Genomic DNA, 16852 nt, shown 5'->3' with positions numbered 1-16852 from the left:
GTGTGTGTGTGTGTGTGTGTGTGTGTGTGTGTGTGTGTGTGTGTGAGAGAGAGAGAGAGAGGGGGGGGAGTAGGGGTGGTTCAGACTGGAGAAAGGGAAGCCCTGGAGGAAAACAGAAAAAATTAGAGAACTCTCTGGAGAGTGAGCCAAGACTCAGGTTAGAGAAGAGAGCCCAGGAGAGACAGGGAGCGTGAGGTCCCTTGGAGAGGACCGAGGGACACAGTCGGCCTTATAGTGGTCTAGAGGAGGCTCAGTGAGCAGCAGAATAAGCGCTTCTGAGTCAATCCTCACTGCCAGGAGAGCCAGAGGGGACAGACAGGGAGGAGAAGCCCTGATGGAGGAAAGGGGACAATCCAGGGGGCTGCGGAGCCCTGCGGAAGACGGCCAGGGAGGGACTGCCCTGCAGAGGTGAATGGACAGCAGGAAGGGAGTGAGATGCTGGGGACAAAACCCAAGGGCATAGTGACAATTGGCTGGGCCAGCCCTTGGCTCAGCCCAGCAAGTGAGGATTTAGGAGCTGGGGCCAGGGGGTGGGGCTGCCAGTGTGACTCATCTTGGGCTTCTGGAGGAAAATCCTCCTAGGATAGGCTCAACAATGGAATTCTATTTCCATCCTGATTTTCCTGCAAGGGGAGGGGAGACAGCGATCTGCCTCCAGTTAGGACAACATTCCCCAGGCAAACGTGGCTTCTTTCACTCACAGTTCAAGGCGAGTAAGACATTTTATGTAACACTCTGAAGGGCCTTCTAAACAGTCTAAAAGGAATGGACTCTAAAGTGACAGCCTTTATATTTAGTTACCTAAGAACCATGGTGATTCTCAAAGAAGCTGCACCAAAATGCCAAGCCTGGCACATCTGGCACTGGGCTCCCCTGCCCCGGTGGCGGAGAAACATAGCACCAGGGCCATTTTGAATATGTCTTTCTGTACCAGCATGAGTTAGGAGGTGTCTGCTGAAGGCCCACTAGGATCCCAAGAAAGCTCAGGGACCCCCAAATAGCTGAATCTAGCTCCTCCTGCCTTGCCTTTGACAGGACCAAGAACCCACAGTGGCCAGACCAGATGCCCTGCATGGCACCGAGCTTGGGCTCAAGCATCTGCTGGCCTGAGGTGACAGAGGGAAGACTCTTGGCCTCTCTGACTGGTGTGACTAGGAAGATAGGGCAAGTTCACAGGGCCTCACAGGTGGCCACACTGTGCTGGCAGTCCCTGCAAATTCCCAGAGAAAGGTTCTCTGGGCATTTTAAGGAGGGGTGAGAAAGTCCAGAACCTTAGAGATTAGATTTCTTAAGGGAAGGTGAAATAGTGAAAAGGTCAGGTACAACTTGTGTGGTTGTCCCCTCACCTCAGAGAGCAGCCCCGACACCCTCGTGCTCTCTCCCTGGGTTGTGTGGGCCTGTCATTGTCCCTTCTACTTCCTCATGGTCACCTCCTGCCCATCTCCTGTCTTCTCACCACGGGCCTCCCCTATAGTCTCACCAGCCCCTTTCCCTCTCTGGCCTGGCTTTCTCAAGGTGGGCTTATACTGCATCTTTCTACGACTCTTTCTTCTTGTTTATTTCTTCTAGCCCACATTTCTCTGTGTGTTTGGGAAGAAGGCAAGAGAGTGGAGCTGGGTGAATGACTTACTGACTGGGATGGCGCCCCTGACATAATGGGCTCTGAGCCTCAGGCTGCAGTTCTCAGGGCTGGGGAGGCCACCTCTGGGAGAAGATTGACACATGTCACAAGGTGGCAGTTCGATGCACAGGATGAGTGGAAAGGCTGAGGGACACTTGGCAAATAGTCGGGAGGCCAGTGTGCTTGGGTAGGAAAAGATACATGAGAGAAATATGGGCTGGGGTCGTGATGGTGGTGGGACACGCCTTTAATCCCAGCACTTGGGAGACAGAGGCAGGTGGATTTCTGAGTTCAAGGCCAGCCTGGTCTACAAAGTGAGCTCCAGGACAGCTAGGGCTATACAGAGAAACCCTGTCTCAAAAAAACAAAAGAAAAAACAAAAACAAAAACAAACAAAGAAAAATGTGAGCTATTAGGCACATGGTGTACCAGCCACTCTAGCTATTCTTCTTAGATACATGGCTAGACTCTTAGGAGGGTCTGCACATGCGCAGGACTCACCGCAGCCTCCCTCAGTTACCCGACTCCCCACTCAACTCTGGGGAACTTCTTCCCAGCAGCTATGACCCGCCCTGGCCAAAGCACTTCCCTGTGGTCAGGTCTTATTCCAAGGAGAACCCTGGGCCATCTTGGGAGAGGGAGTAGATTCCAGAGAGGAGGGCACTCCCTGGACCTGCTCCATGAGCTGGAAAGTAGGTACCACGCCAGGCACCAAGTCACACGCCTTCCGCCTGGGCAAGAGGAGGAGGAACTGAAGTCTAGCAGGGAAGCTTCGGCCTGAGACATCTTCTCTAGTCTGGAGCAAAACAGAGATCCACTCTGGCTAGGAAAAGACAGCAGCATTGGGCAGAAGGTAGCACTCGGCCGTCTCATAGCAACCAAGGTAGCCCCAGCAGGGCTCTGTAGAGAAGGGGTTCCTTCTGGGCTAGCATACACCAGCCTTTTTTTTTTTTTTTTTTAATTTATTATATGTAAGTACACTGTAGCTGTCTTCAGACACTCCAGAAGAGGGCGTCAGATCTCGTTACGGATGGTTGTGAGCCACCATGTGGTTGCTGGGATTTGAACTCAGGACCTTCAGAAGAGCAGTCGGGTGCTCTTACCCGCTGAGCCATCTCACCAGCCCAGCATACACCAGCCTTACAGACCCATGCCTTCCCTGCTTGTCTGTCCCCTCAACACCCATGTCACAGCTTCCTAGTGACCCCCATCCTGGGTGACCCTTGAATCCCATCTTTCCCACCACCTCTAAGATGTGACACCCTTTCTACCCAAGACATCAGACTCCTTGTGTGTGACACTCAAATGGCACTTGTGGCCACTACTGCTTCCTGAAGCCCAGGGACAACTTCTGTCCCAGGATCCCCTCCTGGCCCCAGCTCATGCTTGGGGGCTGCCTTTCTCTCCTTTGTGTGTGTGGCTACAGCAGAGGTGTGAGCCCCTGGGAAATGTCACAGCGAGTCTCAGTGAGAAGCTTTGGCCTGTATGACAAAAGAGCAGGATCCTGACTTTGGTGGCCTATGCTCACATCTGAACCCTCTCAGGGCTTCAGTTTTCTTGTATATAAAATGCAGCTCTCAAAGCTACTGCAACACTCACTGAATAACTCATGTTTATTCAACACATACTGTAGGGGTGGGAATAGGGCTCACTGTAGGCAACATGATGCCCCAAGCTCTTGCCATGGCTGGGCTTTGGAATTTTGGGACACACTGAAGTTCCAGAGAGTTTCCTGTGATCAGTCCTAGGAGGGTCTCAGCCAGTGGGGTGTAAGGAGGTCTGTGGCTTCTTATAGCTCCCCTATGATGGAAAACTGTTCTTAATCATTTCCAGGACTGTGGCTGATTTGGGCTCCCCCCAGGAGGTCTTTCTGGAGGGCCTTGGGTTCTCCAGTACCCCCCAAATACAGGACTCTTATTAGAGGCTAAGGAGTGTCATAAAAAAAAAAAAAAGGTTCAGTTACTCTGGCACACCACTGTGAGTAAAAGTGGTAGGTCTGGGCGATGTTCTAGGGATGGTCATTGGCTCTAGGAGCCTGGATTGTGCTACACACATCTAACTCCTTTATTAATTTTGAAGACAGAAAATGTGGAATTAATCTCCCTATCGCATGGTTTTGACTCTACTCAGATTCTCAACATCTAAAACGGAAGCAATGAATCGGGAGTCTCTCTCTCTCTCTGGTGTAAGGTCTTATGAGCTATTAAATCAAAGTATAGATGCCGAGTAGGTAGTCTGTCCCAGCTCTACCCTGACTCTAGCAAGCCCAGGGACAGATCCTTAATGTGTGCACACACGTGTACAGATCCTTAATGTGTGCACACACGTGTACACAGAGGAAGCCCTGTCTTGCTGATGGTGGACCATGGCCAGTCACATGTCGAGATGACGAGGAACTAGAGGGGACAGGCCGCTGGTTTGAGTTCAGTCTTTCTTGACATCTGGGCTCTGATCACAGCCCACATGGAATGGTTTGCTGCACAGGGGCTTTTAACTCTGAGGGTGCCCACACTGCCCCTCAAGCAGCCTGTCAGTGAGACAGCTAGTGTATCAATCTTGTTCGCAGACAAGTTCCAAGTCTTCCTGTTCCAGGACATGGGTGGCACTTAGAAAGTACGTGCTGGACAAATGCTGAGTCCTGAGTGTTGGGAGAGTAGAGAGAACACTGTTCTCTGAGCGCAAAGGGCAGCCCAAGGCTGGCGATGGGTCTGCTTGGCTGCTGGACTTAGTTCACTTTAATCCCTGGCTATGGCAAGCTTAAGTGTGGCAGGGGAGGGAGAGGGGTGATAGACACCAGCGAACCCACCCCGAGTATGGCCCTCCAACTGCCTGGCCTTGGGAGAGCCCCCTCCCCCTGACTTTAGGAGAGCAGGAAATGGGGGAAGACAAAGTCAGAGCTGGAGTCAAAGGATCTGTGGGCTCCTCCTCTTCCCATGAGCCCTGATTTGATGACTTACAGCTTTAAGGCCGGAACTCTGGAGGGAAGGAACGGGGGTCCTCTCTTATGAAGACATCTGTGATGCTGAAGTACCCAGCATCACACATAGCTGGCCCATAAAACACAGGAATCTACAGAAATCCCTCACAATCTCTAACCCCCCCACCTCCCCTGCCCCCAGTCCCCAGTCTGCTGCAAGCAATACAAGCTTTCATGGGTCCTGGCTCTGTTTTACATTATCTCAGGGGTATAGGATTTCTCTGACGTGTTCGCCTGCCCCAGACCCCATCTCTACTGAGGATTAGCTCTCTTAGGGAAGTACACGGAATGCTATTTTCTATCCTTGGATTAGCCACTGGGAGCCACTGGGATAAGGAATTTTGACTAATTTACCTTCTCTTGGCTTCATAGCAATCCCTCTTTCCACCTCTCAAATAAGCAGAACCTCTCCTTAGATGGAGAAGCTATAAAAGGACCCACCTCCAGCATTTGTAAAGCCAGATGCTCCTGGGACCTGTGGAGTACTGCTCACACCAGAGGAGACCAAAACACAGCCCTGCCAACGTGGACCTGGGTTTAGGCGCCTCTCTTTGCCAGCCATGGGAAAGCCACCTGGGAAGCCAGGTGTCTGACAGAACCTAAGGCACGGGAGGCAGGCATGTTTATCCAGAGGTTCTGCTACACTGACTCCACACTGAGCCCAACAGAGCTAAGCAGGAGCAGGAACCTTGGCCACCTTTTACATCCCTAAGCCTGGGAGGCTGCTCTGCAGCTGGGAGGCCTGCAAACCATCACTGCAGCCGGGCAGGCTAGCTGCAGCTCCCGCCCAACAGGACAGCTACAGGGACAGAGAAGGGCATGTGTAATCAGGGTGGGTTTCATAACCCTGCCACTTGGACCCACCAGAGAAAACCCACTTCGCTGCCCTGACTTTTCTAGAGGTGCCAGCCAGGCCAAGGTCAGGACGAGGTATGGACCTGCTCGCTCTCCATGCTGTGCTAGGCTAAGCTCAACCTTCCACTTTCCCTTCTGGGTGCAGCCCCCGGGTAGGAAAAGGGTTTGTGCTCACCTACAGGCTTGGGTCAGAGTGAGTGGAGGGGAATAGCAGGCCTGGTACAGCTTTTCTGCTTCCCCCGGCTTTGGTGTGATGGAACTTCAGCAGAGAGAGCGCCTGGCAGCCAGTGCACAGGGTCAGCTGTGGCTCAGTCCATCACAAAGTGGCATCAGCCCGTCCGCAGCTGCCTGACACAAAGCTTACACAGGCCCCTTGCTGGCGTTCTGTGTCTGACCTTCCTTTAGAGGGCTCCAGATGAACAAGAGCAGACACTGGAGTCCCTTTACCCATTTCTAAGCACATCCTGCACCAGCTAGAATGAGGGGTCCATGCACGCATCTCATGTGTCCCCCTTCCAGCCCGCCCCACTACTCTAGCTTGGAGCCGCAGAAGACATCTCCTATGACCATCTGTGAACATTCCCAGGCTCCAGAGGTAACCACAGCCACTGCCCAGCCCATTTCACTCTGCAGCTTCTTTGGGGGAGGGGGATTTCTTTTCACCACAACCGCAGACGGAATGGAAGATGGAAAGCAAGAGATGTCTGCCAGGTCCCTATGGGAGCGGCCATCCAGCCTTCCATGCAGTACCAAATGCAAGCTAGGTTTGGAGTGCAGCTAATAAGCTGTGTGCCAGGAGGGGAGGCTGCAGACTGCCTTGATTTGGTATTTGAGGCAGGAATGGCCTCCCCCACCCTTCCCTATTGTAAAGCCACAGGAGCCTGTGGACTGAATGCCAAAACCAGAAACAGGGCTGGGGAGGAGGAGCCAGGGATTAGACAGATGTTCTTATTCTTCCCTGGAGTGTCTGCAACTAGCTAAAGGCAGGCATCAAGCCTGCCTGTCCCCACCACAGATTATACAATGTCTTGAGTCCCTTGTCTCCCAAGAAGTAACCTCTCCACAGAAAGACAAACGAGCCTCTTGTCTCCAAGTGGAAGGGCTCAGGCCCTGCTGAACTCGACTGTGCTGAAAGGGTAGCCCAGGAATGCCCATATGGAGAGGATGAAAGGGTAGCCCAGGAATGCTCGTATGGGGAGGATAAGAAACTCGCTCTGGACTGCCTGTGTGTGGTTAGATGTGCCTGTTAACAAACACTGATGTGCAGAGGGTGGTCTCGGTGGAAACCAACAAGTACTCTCCTGTAAGCAGGGATTGCCGGAAGGCACGCAAGGGAACTCTTGCTCTGTACCTTCCCTACAAATTGGGTTTGGGATCCCATGAGAGGACCCATAGGGAAAATGTGTAACTACTTAAGAATCCAGTCTGTTCCTACAATCGACAGCTGGCCTGCCTGACAAGAAAGGACACTGATAGCCCCACAAGGCATTCTTGCAGCGTGGCCCACAGCACAGTGGCGTGGGCTAGCAATCCCACCTTTCCCACTAGTGTGGAGGCAGACACTTTATGCCAGGGGCCCATTAAGCAGGGAACTGCTGGGACTCGGCAAGGCAGGGGCCATTAGAGTATCTAAATCCCCAAATCAGACGAACCCCCTTGGCCTTGCTGAATGACATCAGCAGGGCTCAACACCTGGCAAACTTAACTGCCAAGGAGCCCCAAATCAGCAGAGCTGCTATGGCCTGGTTCTTCTTGCTTAAATTTCAAGCCTTGGATTAGAGTGTAGCAGTCTCTATGAGCCATAGGGACCCAACTGTGACATCACTACATGGCTGGGGCTGGCCCGAAGCACTGCCTGCTATTAAAAAACCAGTTGGAGCAAGAATTTGCAAGAATTTCATGGCTTGGTATTTTTAAAAAGCAGTAAGATGTGAAACTTGAGTCAAAAATAACTGCTGTCGGCTCCTGAAACAGAACCACTGAGCCCCTGGCTAAGCCTGTGCGGGCTGTGCACACAAGCCTCCCAGGCTCCTAGGTCACCGTCAACATCTCCATGCCCCACCCCATGTCCTGAAGAGAAAACCAGAGCCTCAAACAATCAAGAGAGCACCAAGGCCCTGTCCAGCCATCCTTCAGGATTCTGAGTCCAGTGTAACACAGGGAGCCAATGGGGAGCTGAGCTGATCACGACTCTAGAGTTAGACTGCTGGCTAACTTTCCTATAGCATCCATATAGGGGTGCAAGAGGAAAGAGCATGCAGGTCAGAGCCTGTGCCGGAGTCACTCCACACGTGATATCACACAAGCAAATGTGGCAGCCCTAGGGTCTGGGTTGAGTCCTCAGGTTTTGCCATGAGGGACAAGCCTGGCATGGCAGCAGAGCAGATTTCACAAGGCCTCATGGGAAGCCTTGGCTCTACCAGAACTGCTGATGTCTGCTGCCTACCTCAGAAGACAGAAAGGTGGCGAGCACAGTGGTTGCATCCCTGTGTCTGAAGGACAATACGGGAAGTGGGACAGCCATCAGTGTAGAAGCAGCAGGAATGGCCACTCCACGGGCCTTGAACTGCTGCACCAGATGCTTCATCCTACGGAAGGCCATAAGAAGCAAGCCAGCCACAGTGGCCAGGCCTTTCTGCTCCTGCTCCTGGCTCCCCCCACCTCCCCACACCCCACCCCTTGCAGGCTTCAGCCTTGTTAGCAAAACTGACAGAGGCAGGCAGGCCAATGGAGAGAGTGATGCCACAGGGCAGTGTATGCTCTGAGTGATGAGCTCAGAGTCCTCCCAGGGAATGCAAACACACAGCAGGACACGCCTTTAATCTTTAAGCTCAGCATCAGGCCAGCCAATGTTACACGCTGAAACCCTGCCTCTCCATGCCCCGCTGCTCTCCCAGAGGACCCAGGTTTGGTTCCCAGCACCCACATGGCAGCTCACAATAATCTATAACTCTAGTTCCAGAGGGTCTGATGACTTCTTTTGGCCTCCATGGGCACCAGACACATGGGATGGACAGACATACAAGCAGACAAAACACCCATACACATAAAATAAAAATAAGTAAGTCTTAAGAAAGAAGGAAGAAGCACCCACATTTTCCCCAAGCCAGTTGCTGTTGATGTCTAAAAGAAAACCCCTAAACGCTGGCTGGGCCTCTCACAGGGGCCTCCCAGGCTGCTGCGGTAACTGCCTTCTAAGAATGACTGTCATGAGAACTGTCCATCTTTGAGAACTTCAGTCATGGCCCTGGATGCTTTAGTCCAGGATCAACAGCTTCACCCCAGTGCCACTGTCACCTTCTGTGCACCCCCCTTTCCCCAGACACCTGCACTTCCCTGGCAGCTCACAGGACTCCTGGACTTGAATGTCTACTCCTGCTGTTGCCAAGCTATAGGCTCTCAGGGCTGTCCCACAGTGCCACACACAACACTGGAAACTGCTGGTCTTTACCACAGCTGCCCCAGTCCAGCTTACCAGTTAACCAAGGACTTAGTAGGTTTGGCTATACCCTGCACTCAGGAGGCAGAGGCAGGTGGATCTCTGAGTTCGAGGCCAGCCTGGTCTATAGAGCGAATTCCAGGACAGCCAGGACTGCACAGAGAAACCCTGTCCCAGGTGGGGGCCTGGGGGTGGGGGAGAAAGAAAGGAAGGAAGGAAAGAAGGGAAGAAACAGGCCACAGGAGTTATATCAATGTCCAAGACATCCAGTTGCCTTCACATCTAGGAAAGTGGATGTGTCGAGGCATCTGATAGGCAGGCGGCTTGTTCAGTGAGCGTCTCTGTGCTTGGTGGAGATGAATGAAGTTGAAGAATCCTGGCTACTCTAAGCATGGATGGCATCCAGCTACCATGAGCTCAGCAGAAGAGCAAGTGAAGCCCCAGGCAGCGGCCTCACAGGGGCAGCAAGGTCTGAGCTCTCTCCTACAGCAAGAGCACAGGCCACGGGAAGAGGGAGGGAGGGAGGGAGAGAGGGAAGGGGAGGGAGGGAGGGAAAGAGGGAGAGGAAGGGAGGGGGGGAGGGGGGAGGGAGGGAGGGAGAGAATATGGTGCGCATGTATGTGCTCGTGTGTGTGTTCTGGGCAGATGGCCTGGGGGCTAGCCTTCTGGGTTCTGATTACAGAACCTTGAGCAAGAACCGTGGCTTTGTCCTTCAGGAGGGTCCAGTTTGTTCTGGCTCCAGTGGGCAGTAGCAGTAGCAGAGGCTGAAATGAGGGTTTTGCGAATGCAGGACAAGCAGTACCTATGTCCCAGCACTTTTATGTAAACTCGCTTAATAGCTAAGCCATCTCTCTAGTCTCAAACTTCTTAAAAATTATTCATTAGTGAAGGAAGGAAGGAAGGTGCACAAAGTCCCCAGCACGTGCACAGAGGGCAGAGGATGGCCCTGAGCAGTCAGTCGGTCTCCCCTCAGCTTTATGTGGGTTCCAGGGATCAAAGACTGGCGGGCACAGCAAATGCCTTACCGGGTGAGACATCTTGCTGGTTCTGCAGGACACTCTTGATGAAGACATCCCAAACTGTTTAGCAAAGGATGCAGGGATGCTCTGCCCACAGTGGCTAATCAGGATTACTTGCTTCCTGCCAAAGCCACAGCTGGGTGGACCCAGGCTGGATCCAGGGGAAGCCATTACTGAGGCCTTCTCAGCACCTAGCAAGATGCTAACTTCCATGAAGTCAGTCCAAAGGCAAGCTCAAGTGAGGGTGCAGAGGAGAGCCCGGGAAGAGCTTCCGGCTCTAGCTAAGTATCAGGACACGCACGCTCAGGGGCTTCCCAGCTAAAACAATTTGAAGAGAAAGGTCAGGCCAGAAGACTGGGCCGATTGGGAAAATACAGACAGGAAGAAAGGGAACAAAGGGTCCCACACCTTGCAAGGTCATTTCAAAAGCTGTGTTCCTCTTATAGATGCCCCTGCCCCCAGACAGTTTCTCTATGTACCCTTGGCTGTCCTAGAACTCACTCTGTAGACTAGGTTGGCCTTGAACTCAGAGATCCACTTGCCTCTGCCTCCTGAGTGCAGACATTAAAGGCGTGCGCCACTACACCTGACTCGTAAGTACACTTTTGAAAATTAATGTGTGCACTTTACAAACATGGGAGTCTCTAAAAGGTAAAACTAGCTCAACCCCAACGTGGGGCTAAAGAACTCATTTCTGACGCAGCACAAAGCACAAGGGCAGCTGGGAACCTGAGGGCCTGCAAGGCGTCCTGACCCCAGGGGCCACTTGGTTGCCTTGGGAGGCTGGAGCCTCAGTTTTGCTGATCTCGCCACCCATTTCCTTGGCCTGCAGTGAAGTCTGGCTCCCAGGAGCAAGCCTGCGCCAGCTCGGCCTCTTGCCTAGGTCTCTGTCTCTCACATCCTCAGGCTTCTGCCAGGCCAGGTTCCAGCTCTGGTGCCTTCAGTGTCCCATCACTCCTGGGTTGCGGTTCTGTAACCCCCACCAGAGGACCCAAAGCCTCCATGCCTGGCCTTAGCTTCTGCAATGGCCCCAGCTGCCTGCTCCCCCTTAAAGCCTGGCTCTGACGTCACATTCAGTTAAGGAACTTCTCAGGGATGGCTCCGGGTTTCACACAAGGACAAACAGAATGAGCTCAGTGAATGTGTGTTCACAGGGAGAACCATCACTGCTATTGGAAGGGCCGAGAAATGGCTCTCTTGGGCCTGGGAAGATCTAGCTTCAGGAGGCAGTAGACACTGGAGGAAGGCTTTGTGGTGCTGTCATACAGAAGGCTCTGGCCCCAGCCAGCCTTGGGTTGTAGCAGTGGGAAGAGCAGGGACAGCTCCTAACATGACAAGAGTACAAAGCCCGCTGGGCACTGCTTGATGAGCTCCATGGCTGAGCATATTTCATATTCCCAGAGCCCTGGAGACTGGGTGCTGGAATAGCGTTGCATTCTAGCCCTATAGGAGGTTTAGGTTTTCCTCGGATCACCACGGGAGGCTGTGGTGAATGAAGCCAGAGATACTCTGGGCCCCAAGGGGGAGAGGGGAGTGGTGCTTAGTTTCCGGACTTTAGGACTTTCCTTTCTAAGAGGGCTGCTTGGGGCAGTGTCACCCTGGAGAGAGCGGGGAATTTGTGTCTGTCCCTCAGACTGGAGGTAAACAGAATACAAACATCCACAGAGGCTGTCTTGTCACCACCCTCACCCCCAGACAGACTGTTGACTAAGAGGGTAGGTTTTGTTTGTTTATATTTTTTGTAGCTCAGGCTGGCCTCACACTGTTGATCTTCTTGCTTCAGCACTGCAAGTACCAGGATTGCCAGTGTGAACTATGATTTCAGCTTGGAAGGCATAGGTAGGCAGATCTCTGTGAGTTTGAAGCCAGCCTGATCTACAGCGCAAGTTCCAGGACAGCCAAGACCACATAGAGAACCTTGTCTCCAAAACAAACAAACAAACAAACAAACCAAAACAAGAAAAGATAAAGAAAAAAACGCTAGGGTCCTCTGTAACAGGGTACTGGAGGACCAGTGACTCATTCAGAAATCATCCGTGTCTACTATCCAGCCCAAATAGCATGGCTCTCCCTGGACGGATGCTCTGCAGGATAGAAGTGTAAGCAACCCAGGCGGTACCATCTTCCTCTAGGAGGTCTGGAGGAAGGAGACTTCCTTGAGGAGGAGGAAGAGGGCAGTAAGTATGCTCACACAGCATAACAGATGATTCATGAGCCATCACTGAAGTGGAAGTCAGTGCTGAGATGGCCAAAGCATAGACAGCTTCAGGACCAAGCACATAGTGAGGAGTAACTGTGAGGGGGTAGCATCCTAGGCCGCACTCACATACTAAATGGAGCCCTGCTCAGCAAGCCACTTGAAAAGGAAGGTGGCAGCAGCTGCCTGGGCTCAGCCTCAGGAGAGGACTGGTTCAGTTGGACCAGGCCCACAAAGAGCATGGTCTGAGGAACTCAAATGTTCCATGTAGAAAAGGGGGCTGAGCTCGTGTGGGGCGGTAAGGAATCTGAGCTTCCTCAAGACGCAGTGGGTCCAAGGGCAACTCTTTTCACATGGGCCCTGTCAGAGGAGAAGACCACTGTGGAGTTGCAGAGAGACAGTGTCAGAAAGGACATCCTGACGCCCAGCTGCAGGCCACTTCTACTCTGTGATCTGCGTTTCTTACAAAGCTACTATCATCCTCCTAACGGCTAACACAAACAACCTCTCGTGTACGCCCCTAAGTCAGCAGCAGGAGATGTTTTTGGCGCTATACACTTGTATTTTTAGCCATCCTCTCAGACTTAATTTCCAGTTTTATCCCGTGAAGTCCTAAGGACTCCCCCTGCCTGACCTCTCACTTGAAGAGGCTGTGAAGAACAGGAGGCAGTTTCTGTTGGGCTTGAAGTGAGTTTTTCATCTTAAAACCTTGGCACACTGCTCATGTCTCTTCAGAGGTGTTCTTTCTTAGGGGTTAACAGGCTTCCCAGAATGTCTGTACACTGCTCTGGAGTCCCACAGCCCTGACAGCAGCCACTCAGCCTCTCTCGTGGGTGCCTCCATCTGTGTGCCCAGGGTTTAGTGTCCGGGAAGGGATAGCAGGCTGCTTGAGCTCCACTTCTATTGGCTGTCCTCTGCAGTCCTCCTGTAGGACTGAACTAGAGGCAGCTCTGCCTCACCCTGCATTTACAGTCTTTGCTAGCAGGCTGTCCTCCTGCCTTTTTAATGAAAGCCAGCATGGGACGTAGCGATCTGTAGGGTCCCTGCCAGGCATCTAAAGCCACGGCACCAGGAAGACAGGATCTTTCAACACTGCCTTGCCCACTGCTCCCCTTGTGCCGCGTCAGCTACCCTGATGGGTTCCTCCAGACCACAGGCAGGTTGTTCTTCTGTCAGGGCCTCCCTCAGATGTGATGCTCCTCTGGGCAACCACAGTAAAGCTGCCACCCTTGTTGGGGTCCGTTGCTCTTACTGAAGGTTCTATGCTGTAAGTTAAGCTCCCAAGCACAGGACCCAATTCACCTCACTGCAGAGGCCTACAGGCCATAGGAAACGTTTACTCAGCAGATACCTGGAATCAGGCAAGAGCCAAGCACTCTGCAGAGATTCAAACCCTCTAACTCTTACCAAGACAGCAAAGGTCAGTGCCCCGACCTCCTGTGCATTAGTCAGGGCACCGGAGCTTAAAGCACTAAAGGGGCCATCCTAAGGGCACCTGGGCAAAGCACAGATGGCACTGAGCTCAAAGCAGGCTTGTAGAGTGTCTGGTCCCCAGGCCCCAGCTCCCACGGTGAGAACATCGTGAATGGACAGTACTCCTCTCAAAGTACTGTTGTGACCCAGCCGTACCAGGGTGGGCACACTCTGGCAGGGACCTGTCTGGTGATTTTGGGAGTCTAGTGGCTGGGGCTTCCATAGCTTTTGATAAAAGTCAGAATTCCAGGGAAGACACTGATATTTCATTAATGTCAGCTGGAAAACAGATCCATTCTCCTCCCCCCCCCCACACACACCCTTTACATTCACAGAAACCGTCTGAGCAGCCTGAAGACTAACTATAGACCAGGCTGGCCTCAAACTCACAAACACCCACTTGCCGCTGCTTCCTCAGTGCTAAAACCAAAGGTGTAAGCACTGTGCTGGCTAGTTTTATGTCAACTTGACACAAGCTATAGTAATCTGGGAAGAGGGAACCTAAATTAAGAAAATGCTTTCACACTCGGGAGGCAGAGGCAGGCGGATTTCTGAGTTTGAGGCCAGCCTGGTCTACAAAATGAGTTCTAGAACAGCCAGGGCTACACAGAGAAATCCTGTCTCAAAAAACAAAAAAAAAAACAAACAAAAAAAAGAAAATGCTTTCATAAAATCAGGCTGCAGGTAAGCCTCCAGGGCATTTTCTTAGTGATTGACAAGGGAGGGACCATCCCACCATGAGTGGAGCCACCCCTGGGCTGGTGGTCCTGGGTTCTATAAGAAAGCAGGCTGAGCAAGCCAGTAAGCAACACCCCTCCATGGCCTCTGCATCAGCTCCTGCTTTCAGGTTCCTGCCCTCTTTTAAGTTCCTATCCTAACTTCCTCTAATGACAAACTAGAATGTGAAAGCGTAAGCCAACTAAATCCTTTCCCCCCACCTTGTTTTGGGTTTTGGTCATAGTGTTTCATCTCAGCAACAGAAATCATAACAAGACAGGCACCATGCCTTTGATCCAGTGAAGGACACGGTCTATGAGGAACACAAAGGCACTCTGAGCTTGTCTTTAAAAACCTAGCAGTTGCTGGGCATGGTGACAGACACCTTTGACAGCAGTACTGAGTAAGGCTGGAGTAAGGGGGTCTCCAGTTCAAGGTCATAGGAGGTGATCCTGGCTCATTGGTATTAAAACTCAATACCAGCCAACCAAGACAGCAAGCAATGCAGGTGAGGGGTGTAGTGCATCAGGCCCTACCTGTGTGAGGATGTCCAGCTGGCCCACAATGTGCTCGAGTGTGCTGGTCAGTGTCTGAGGCATGCTGATGGGCTCCTGGGGCTCGCCTTGAACTGACTCCAGACTCTTGTCTCTGCCTGGTGGGACAGGCAAATCCATTTTTGGCTAAAGACAGAAAGAGACCAGGCCCTCAGTCTATTTAGTAGTTGAGGAAACAAGGAGAGAGGACCATCTCTAGAGGATTATCTGAGAAGCCAGGAGAGCTGAGGAAATGGCTTCTATGTCAGCAGGGAACAACAGGGACAGGACATGCATCCCTTCCACACACTGAGGTCCACATGTCCATATTTCATGGCAGAGACTGAGAAGAAGTGGAGTTGAATGTCCGGCAGTCCATATTAGATGGGGCCTGGGCACAGGGGCGGGTGGAGCCCTGGGTGCTCTGAGCACTCTCAAATTTCAGAGGTCCTCAGGGAGGCTGGTCCAGCTCACAACTCTTCACTCTCAGGCACCAACCAGGGTGCTTTGTGGAGAAGCCAGAGACATGAAGGCTACAAGGCCCTGAAGTCCCTCTTCTCCCAGACAGCTTGATTTCAATTCTGCCCTCTCAATGGCCCAGCAGCTGTGGCTGAGAAATGAGAGGGGATGGTCCAACCCCTGCCCTGCCCCAGATCCCCTGGGAAAAAAAAGATCTGTTTGACTCTTGTGCCCAGATGGCTGTCAGGAGCCAGAATCCACAGGACAGCCACAGCTGGCTTGTTTCAAACAGGACTCCAGGAATGGGAGGCACTTGGGTTTTTATGACTTGAAGAGTGACTAAGCCCCCAAGTAATAAAAGTCGAGCCCCTCTCTGTACTCAGATGAAGGCTTCTCCTGCCCCAGGAAGCAGCCTGCATGTTTGGAGCAGGATTCCCTGAGCACAGGTACCTGGAGGCAGCTCAGCAGATGACACAGTTCTAACCCCGCAGCTAGCTCCACTATGCAATAGTGGCCCATGCTCTGGGTCAGTCCCCAAGCTTTGATGACCCACATGTCTAGTGGACACTCCAGAGGAACCATGTCACCCCTGGGCTCTGTCTAATCTAGTCCACCTCCTTCCACACCGCCTCCTGCTTGTGCCCTGGCACTCACACAGTATTCACTTCCCTATGGATGCTTTGCCTACCCTTTCGCTCTGCTAGAAGTACCTGTCCTCCCCAGCAGTAGCTCCTCTGCCCCCGAACACCTGGGCCTCCTCCTTCCCACCCTGTTCCTCTAGCTATTTCATCTTCAAAACAAGGGCTAGCACACAGGCAGGGGAATTGGTGTTGCATGTTCAGGGGGGCTCCCATGTGGGCTGTACTCGACACGCCTTTCCCACACTTGTGGACCACCCTTGTACCACAGAGCTAAGCCTACTGTACTCAGAAGCTGCCACCTCCCAGAGCCACAGGCAGTGAAGTATACTGGGGACAACTGGGACTCCGCTAGGATAGCACCCAGCCCTGACAGCGCTGGGATGCCTGTAGACCCATCATCTGCTGGCTGTTTACATCTCCCTTCAGTGTCAACCCAGCTGTGGGGATGACCTGGTCTGGGCATGCTCACCGGGATTACATCACAGTCCTTGGAAAGAATGGCTGCAGGAGAGGGCTCACGTGACAAAGGAATGCATGACAGGTCAGCATGTGGAATCTACCTGAATATTTCTCTTTATCAGGAAAGAGTTCTGATCTTATAAACCACAAACTCTCAAGGACATATTGATGTGAACTTGAAAAATGCCAGCTCTGGTGGCCAAAGAACTTGAGTGTGAGACGTGAGCCAAAGGGACATTCTTGAGGAGACTGGGGTTAGGACCACATGCCCACTGTTGACATGCCTGCTGTGTGATGTGACCATTTCCTAACTCTTGGCTATCAGGATCAGGGTTCTTCCAGACCCTGGTCTGGAAGAATCAATGTACCCAGAAGCCCATTCCATAAGGAAACATTTCAGAAGCCTGCCAGCCTTGCCAAGTCAGCTTAGACTCAGCTCAGTGATCTCCAGGCTCAGGTGGT

General features: G+C 52.4%; 1 protein-coding gene across 2 annotated transcripts in view; it reads right to left on the bottom strand.

Annotated features, from left to right (window-relative positions):
* The window catches only part of Poc1a (POC1 centriolar protein A), a 70430-nt gene that overhangs the window by 4459 nt on the left and 49119 nt on the right, over window positions 1–16852 (bottom strand). Inside the window, exon 10 of one of the 2 annotated variants that reach the window (XM_021206915.2) lies at window positions 14835–14978. The exons of the other annotated variant lie outside the window; for it this stretch is intronic. Within the exon in view, the coding sequence (XP_021062574.1) occupies window positions 14835–14978 (144 nt within the window). The remainder of the gene's footprint in view (window positions 1–14834; window positions 14979–16852) is intronic. 2 annotated transcript variants of the gene reach the window in all.

Source organism: Mus pahari, chromosome 10 (assembly GCF_900095145.1).
Source record: "Mus pahari chromosome 10, PAHARI_EIJ_v1.1, whole genome shotgun sequence".
NCBI lineage: Eukaryota > Metazoa > Chordata > Mammalia > Rodentia > Muridae > Mus > Mus pahari.
This window is presented reverse-complemented; position numbering and strand designations above follow the sequence as displayed.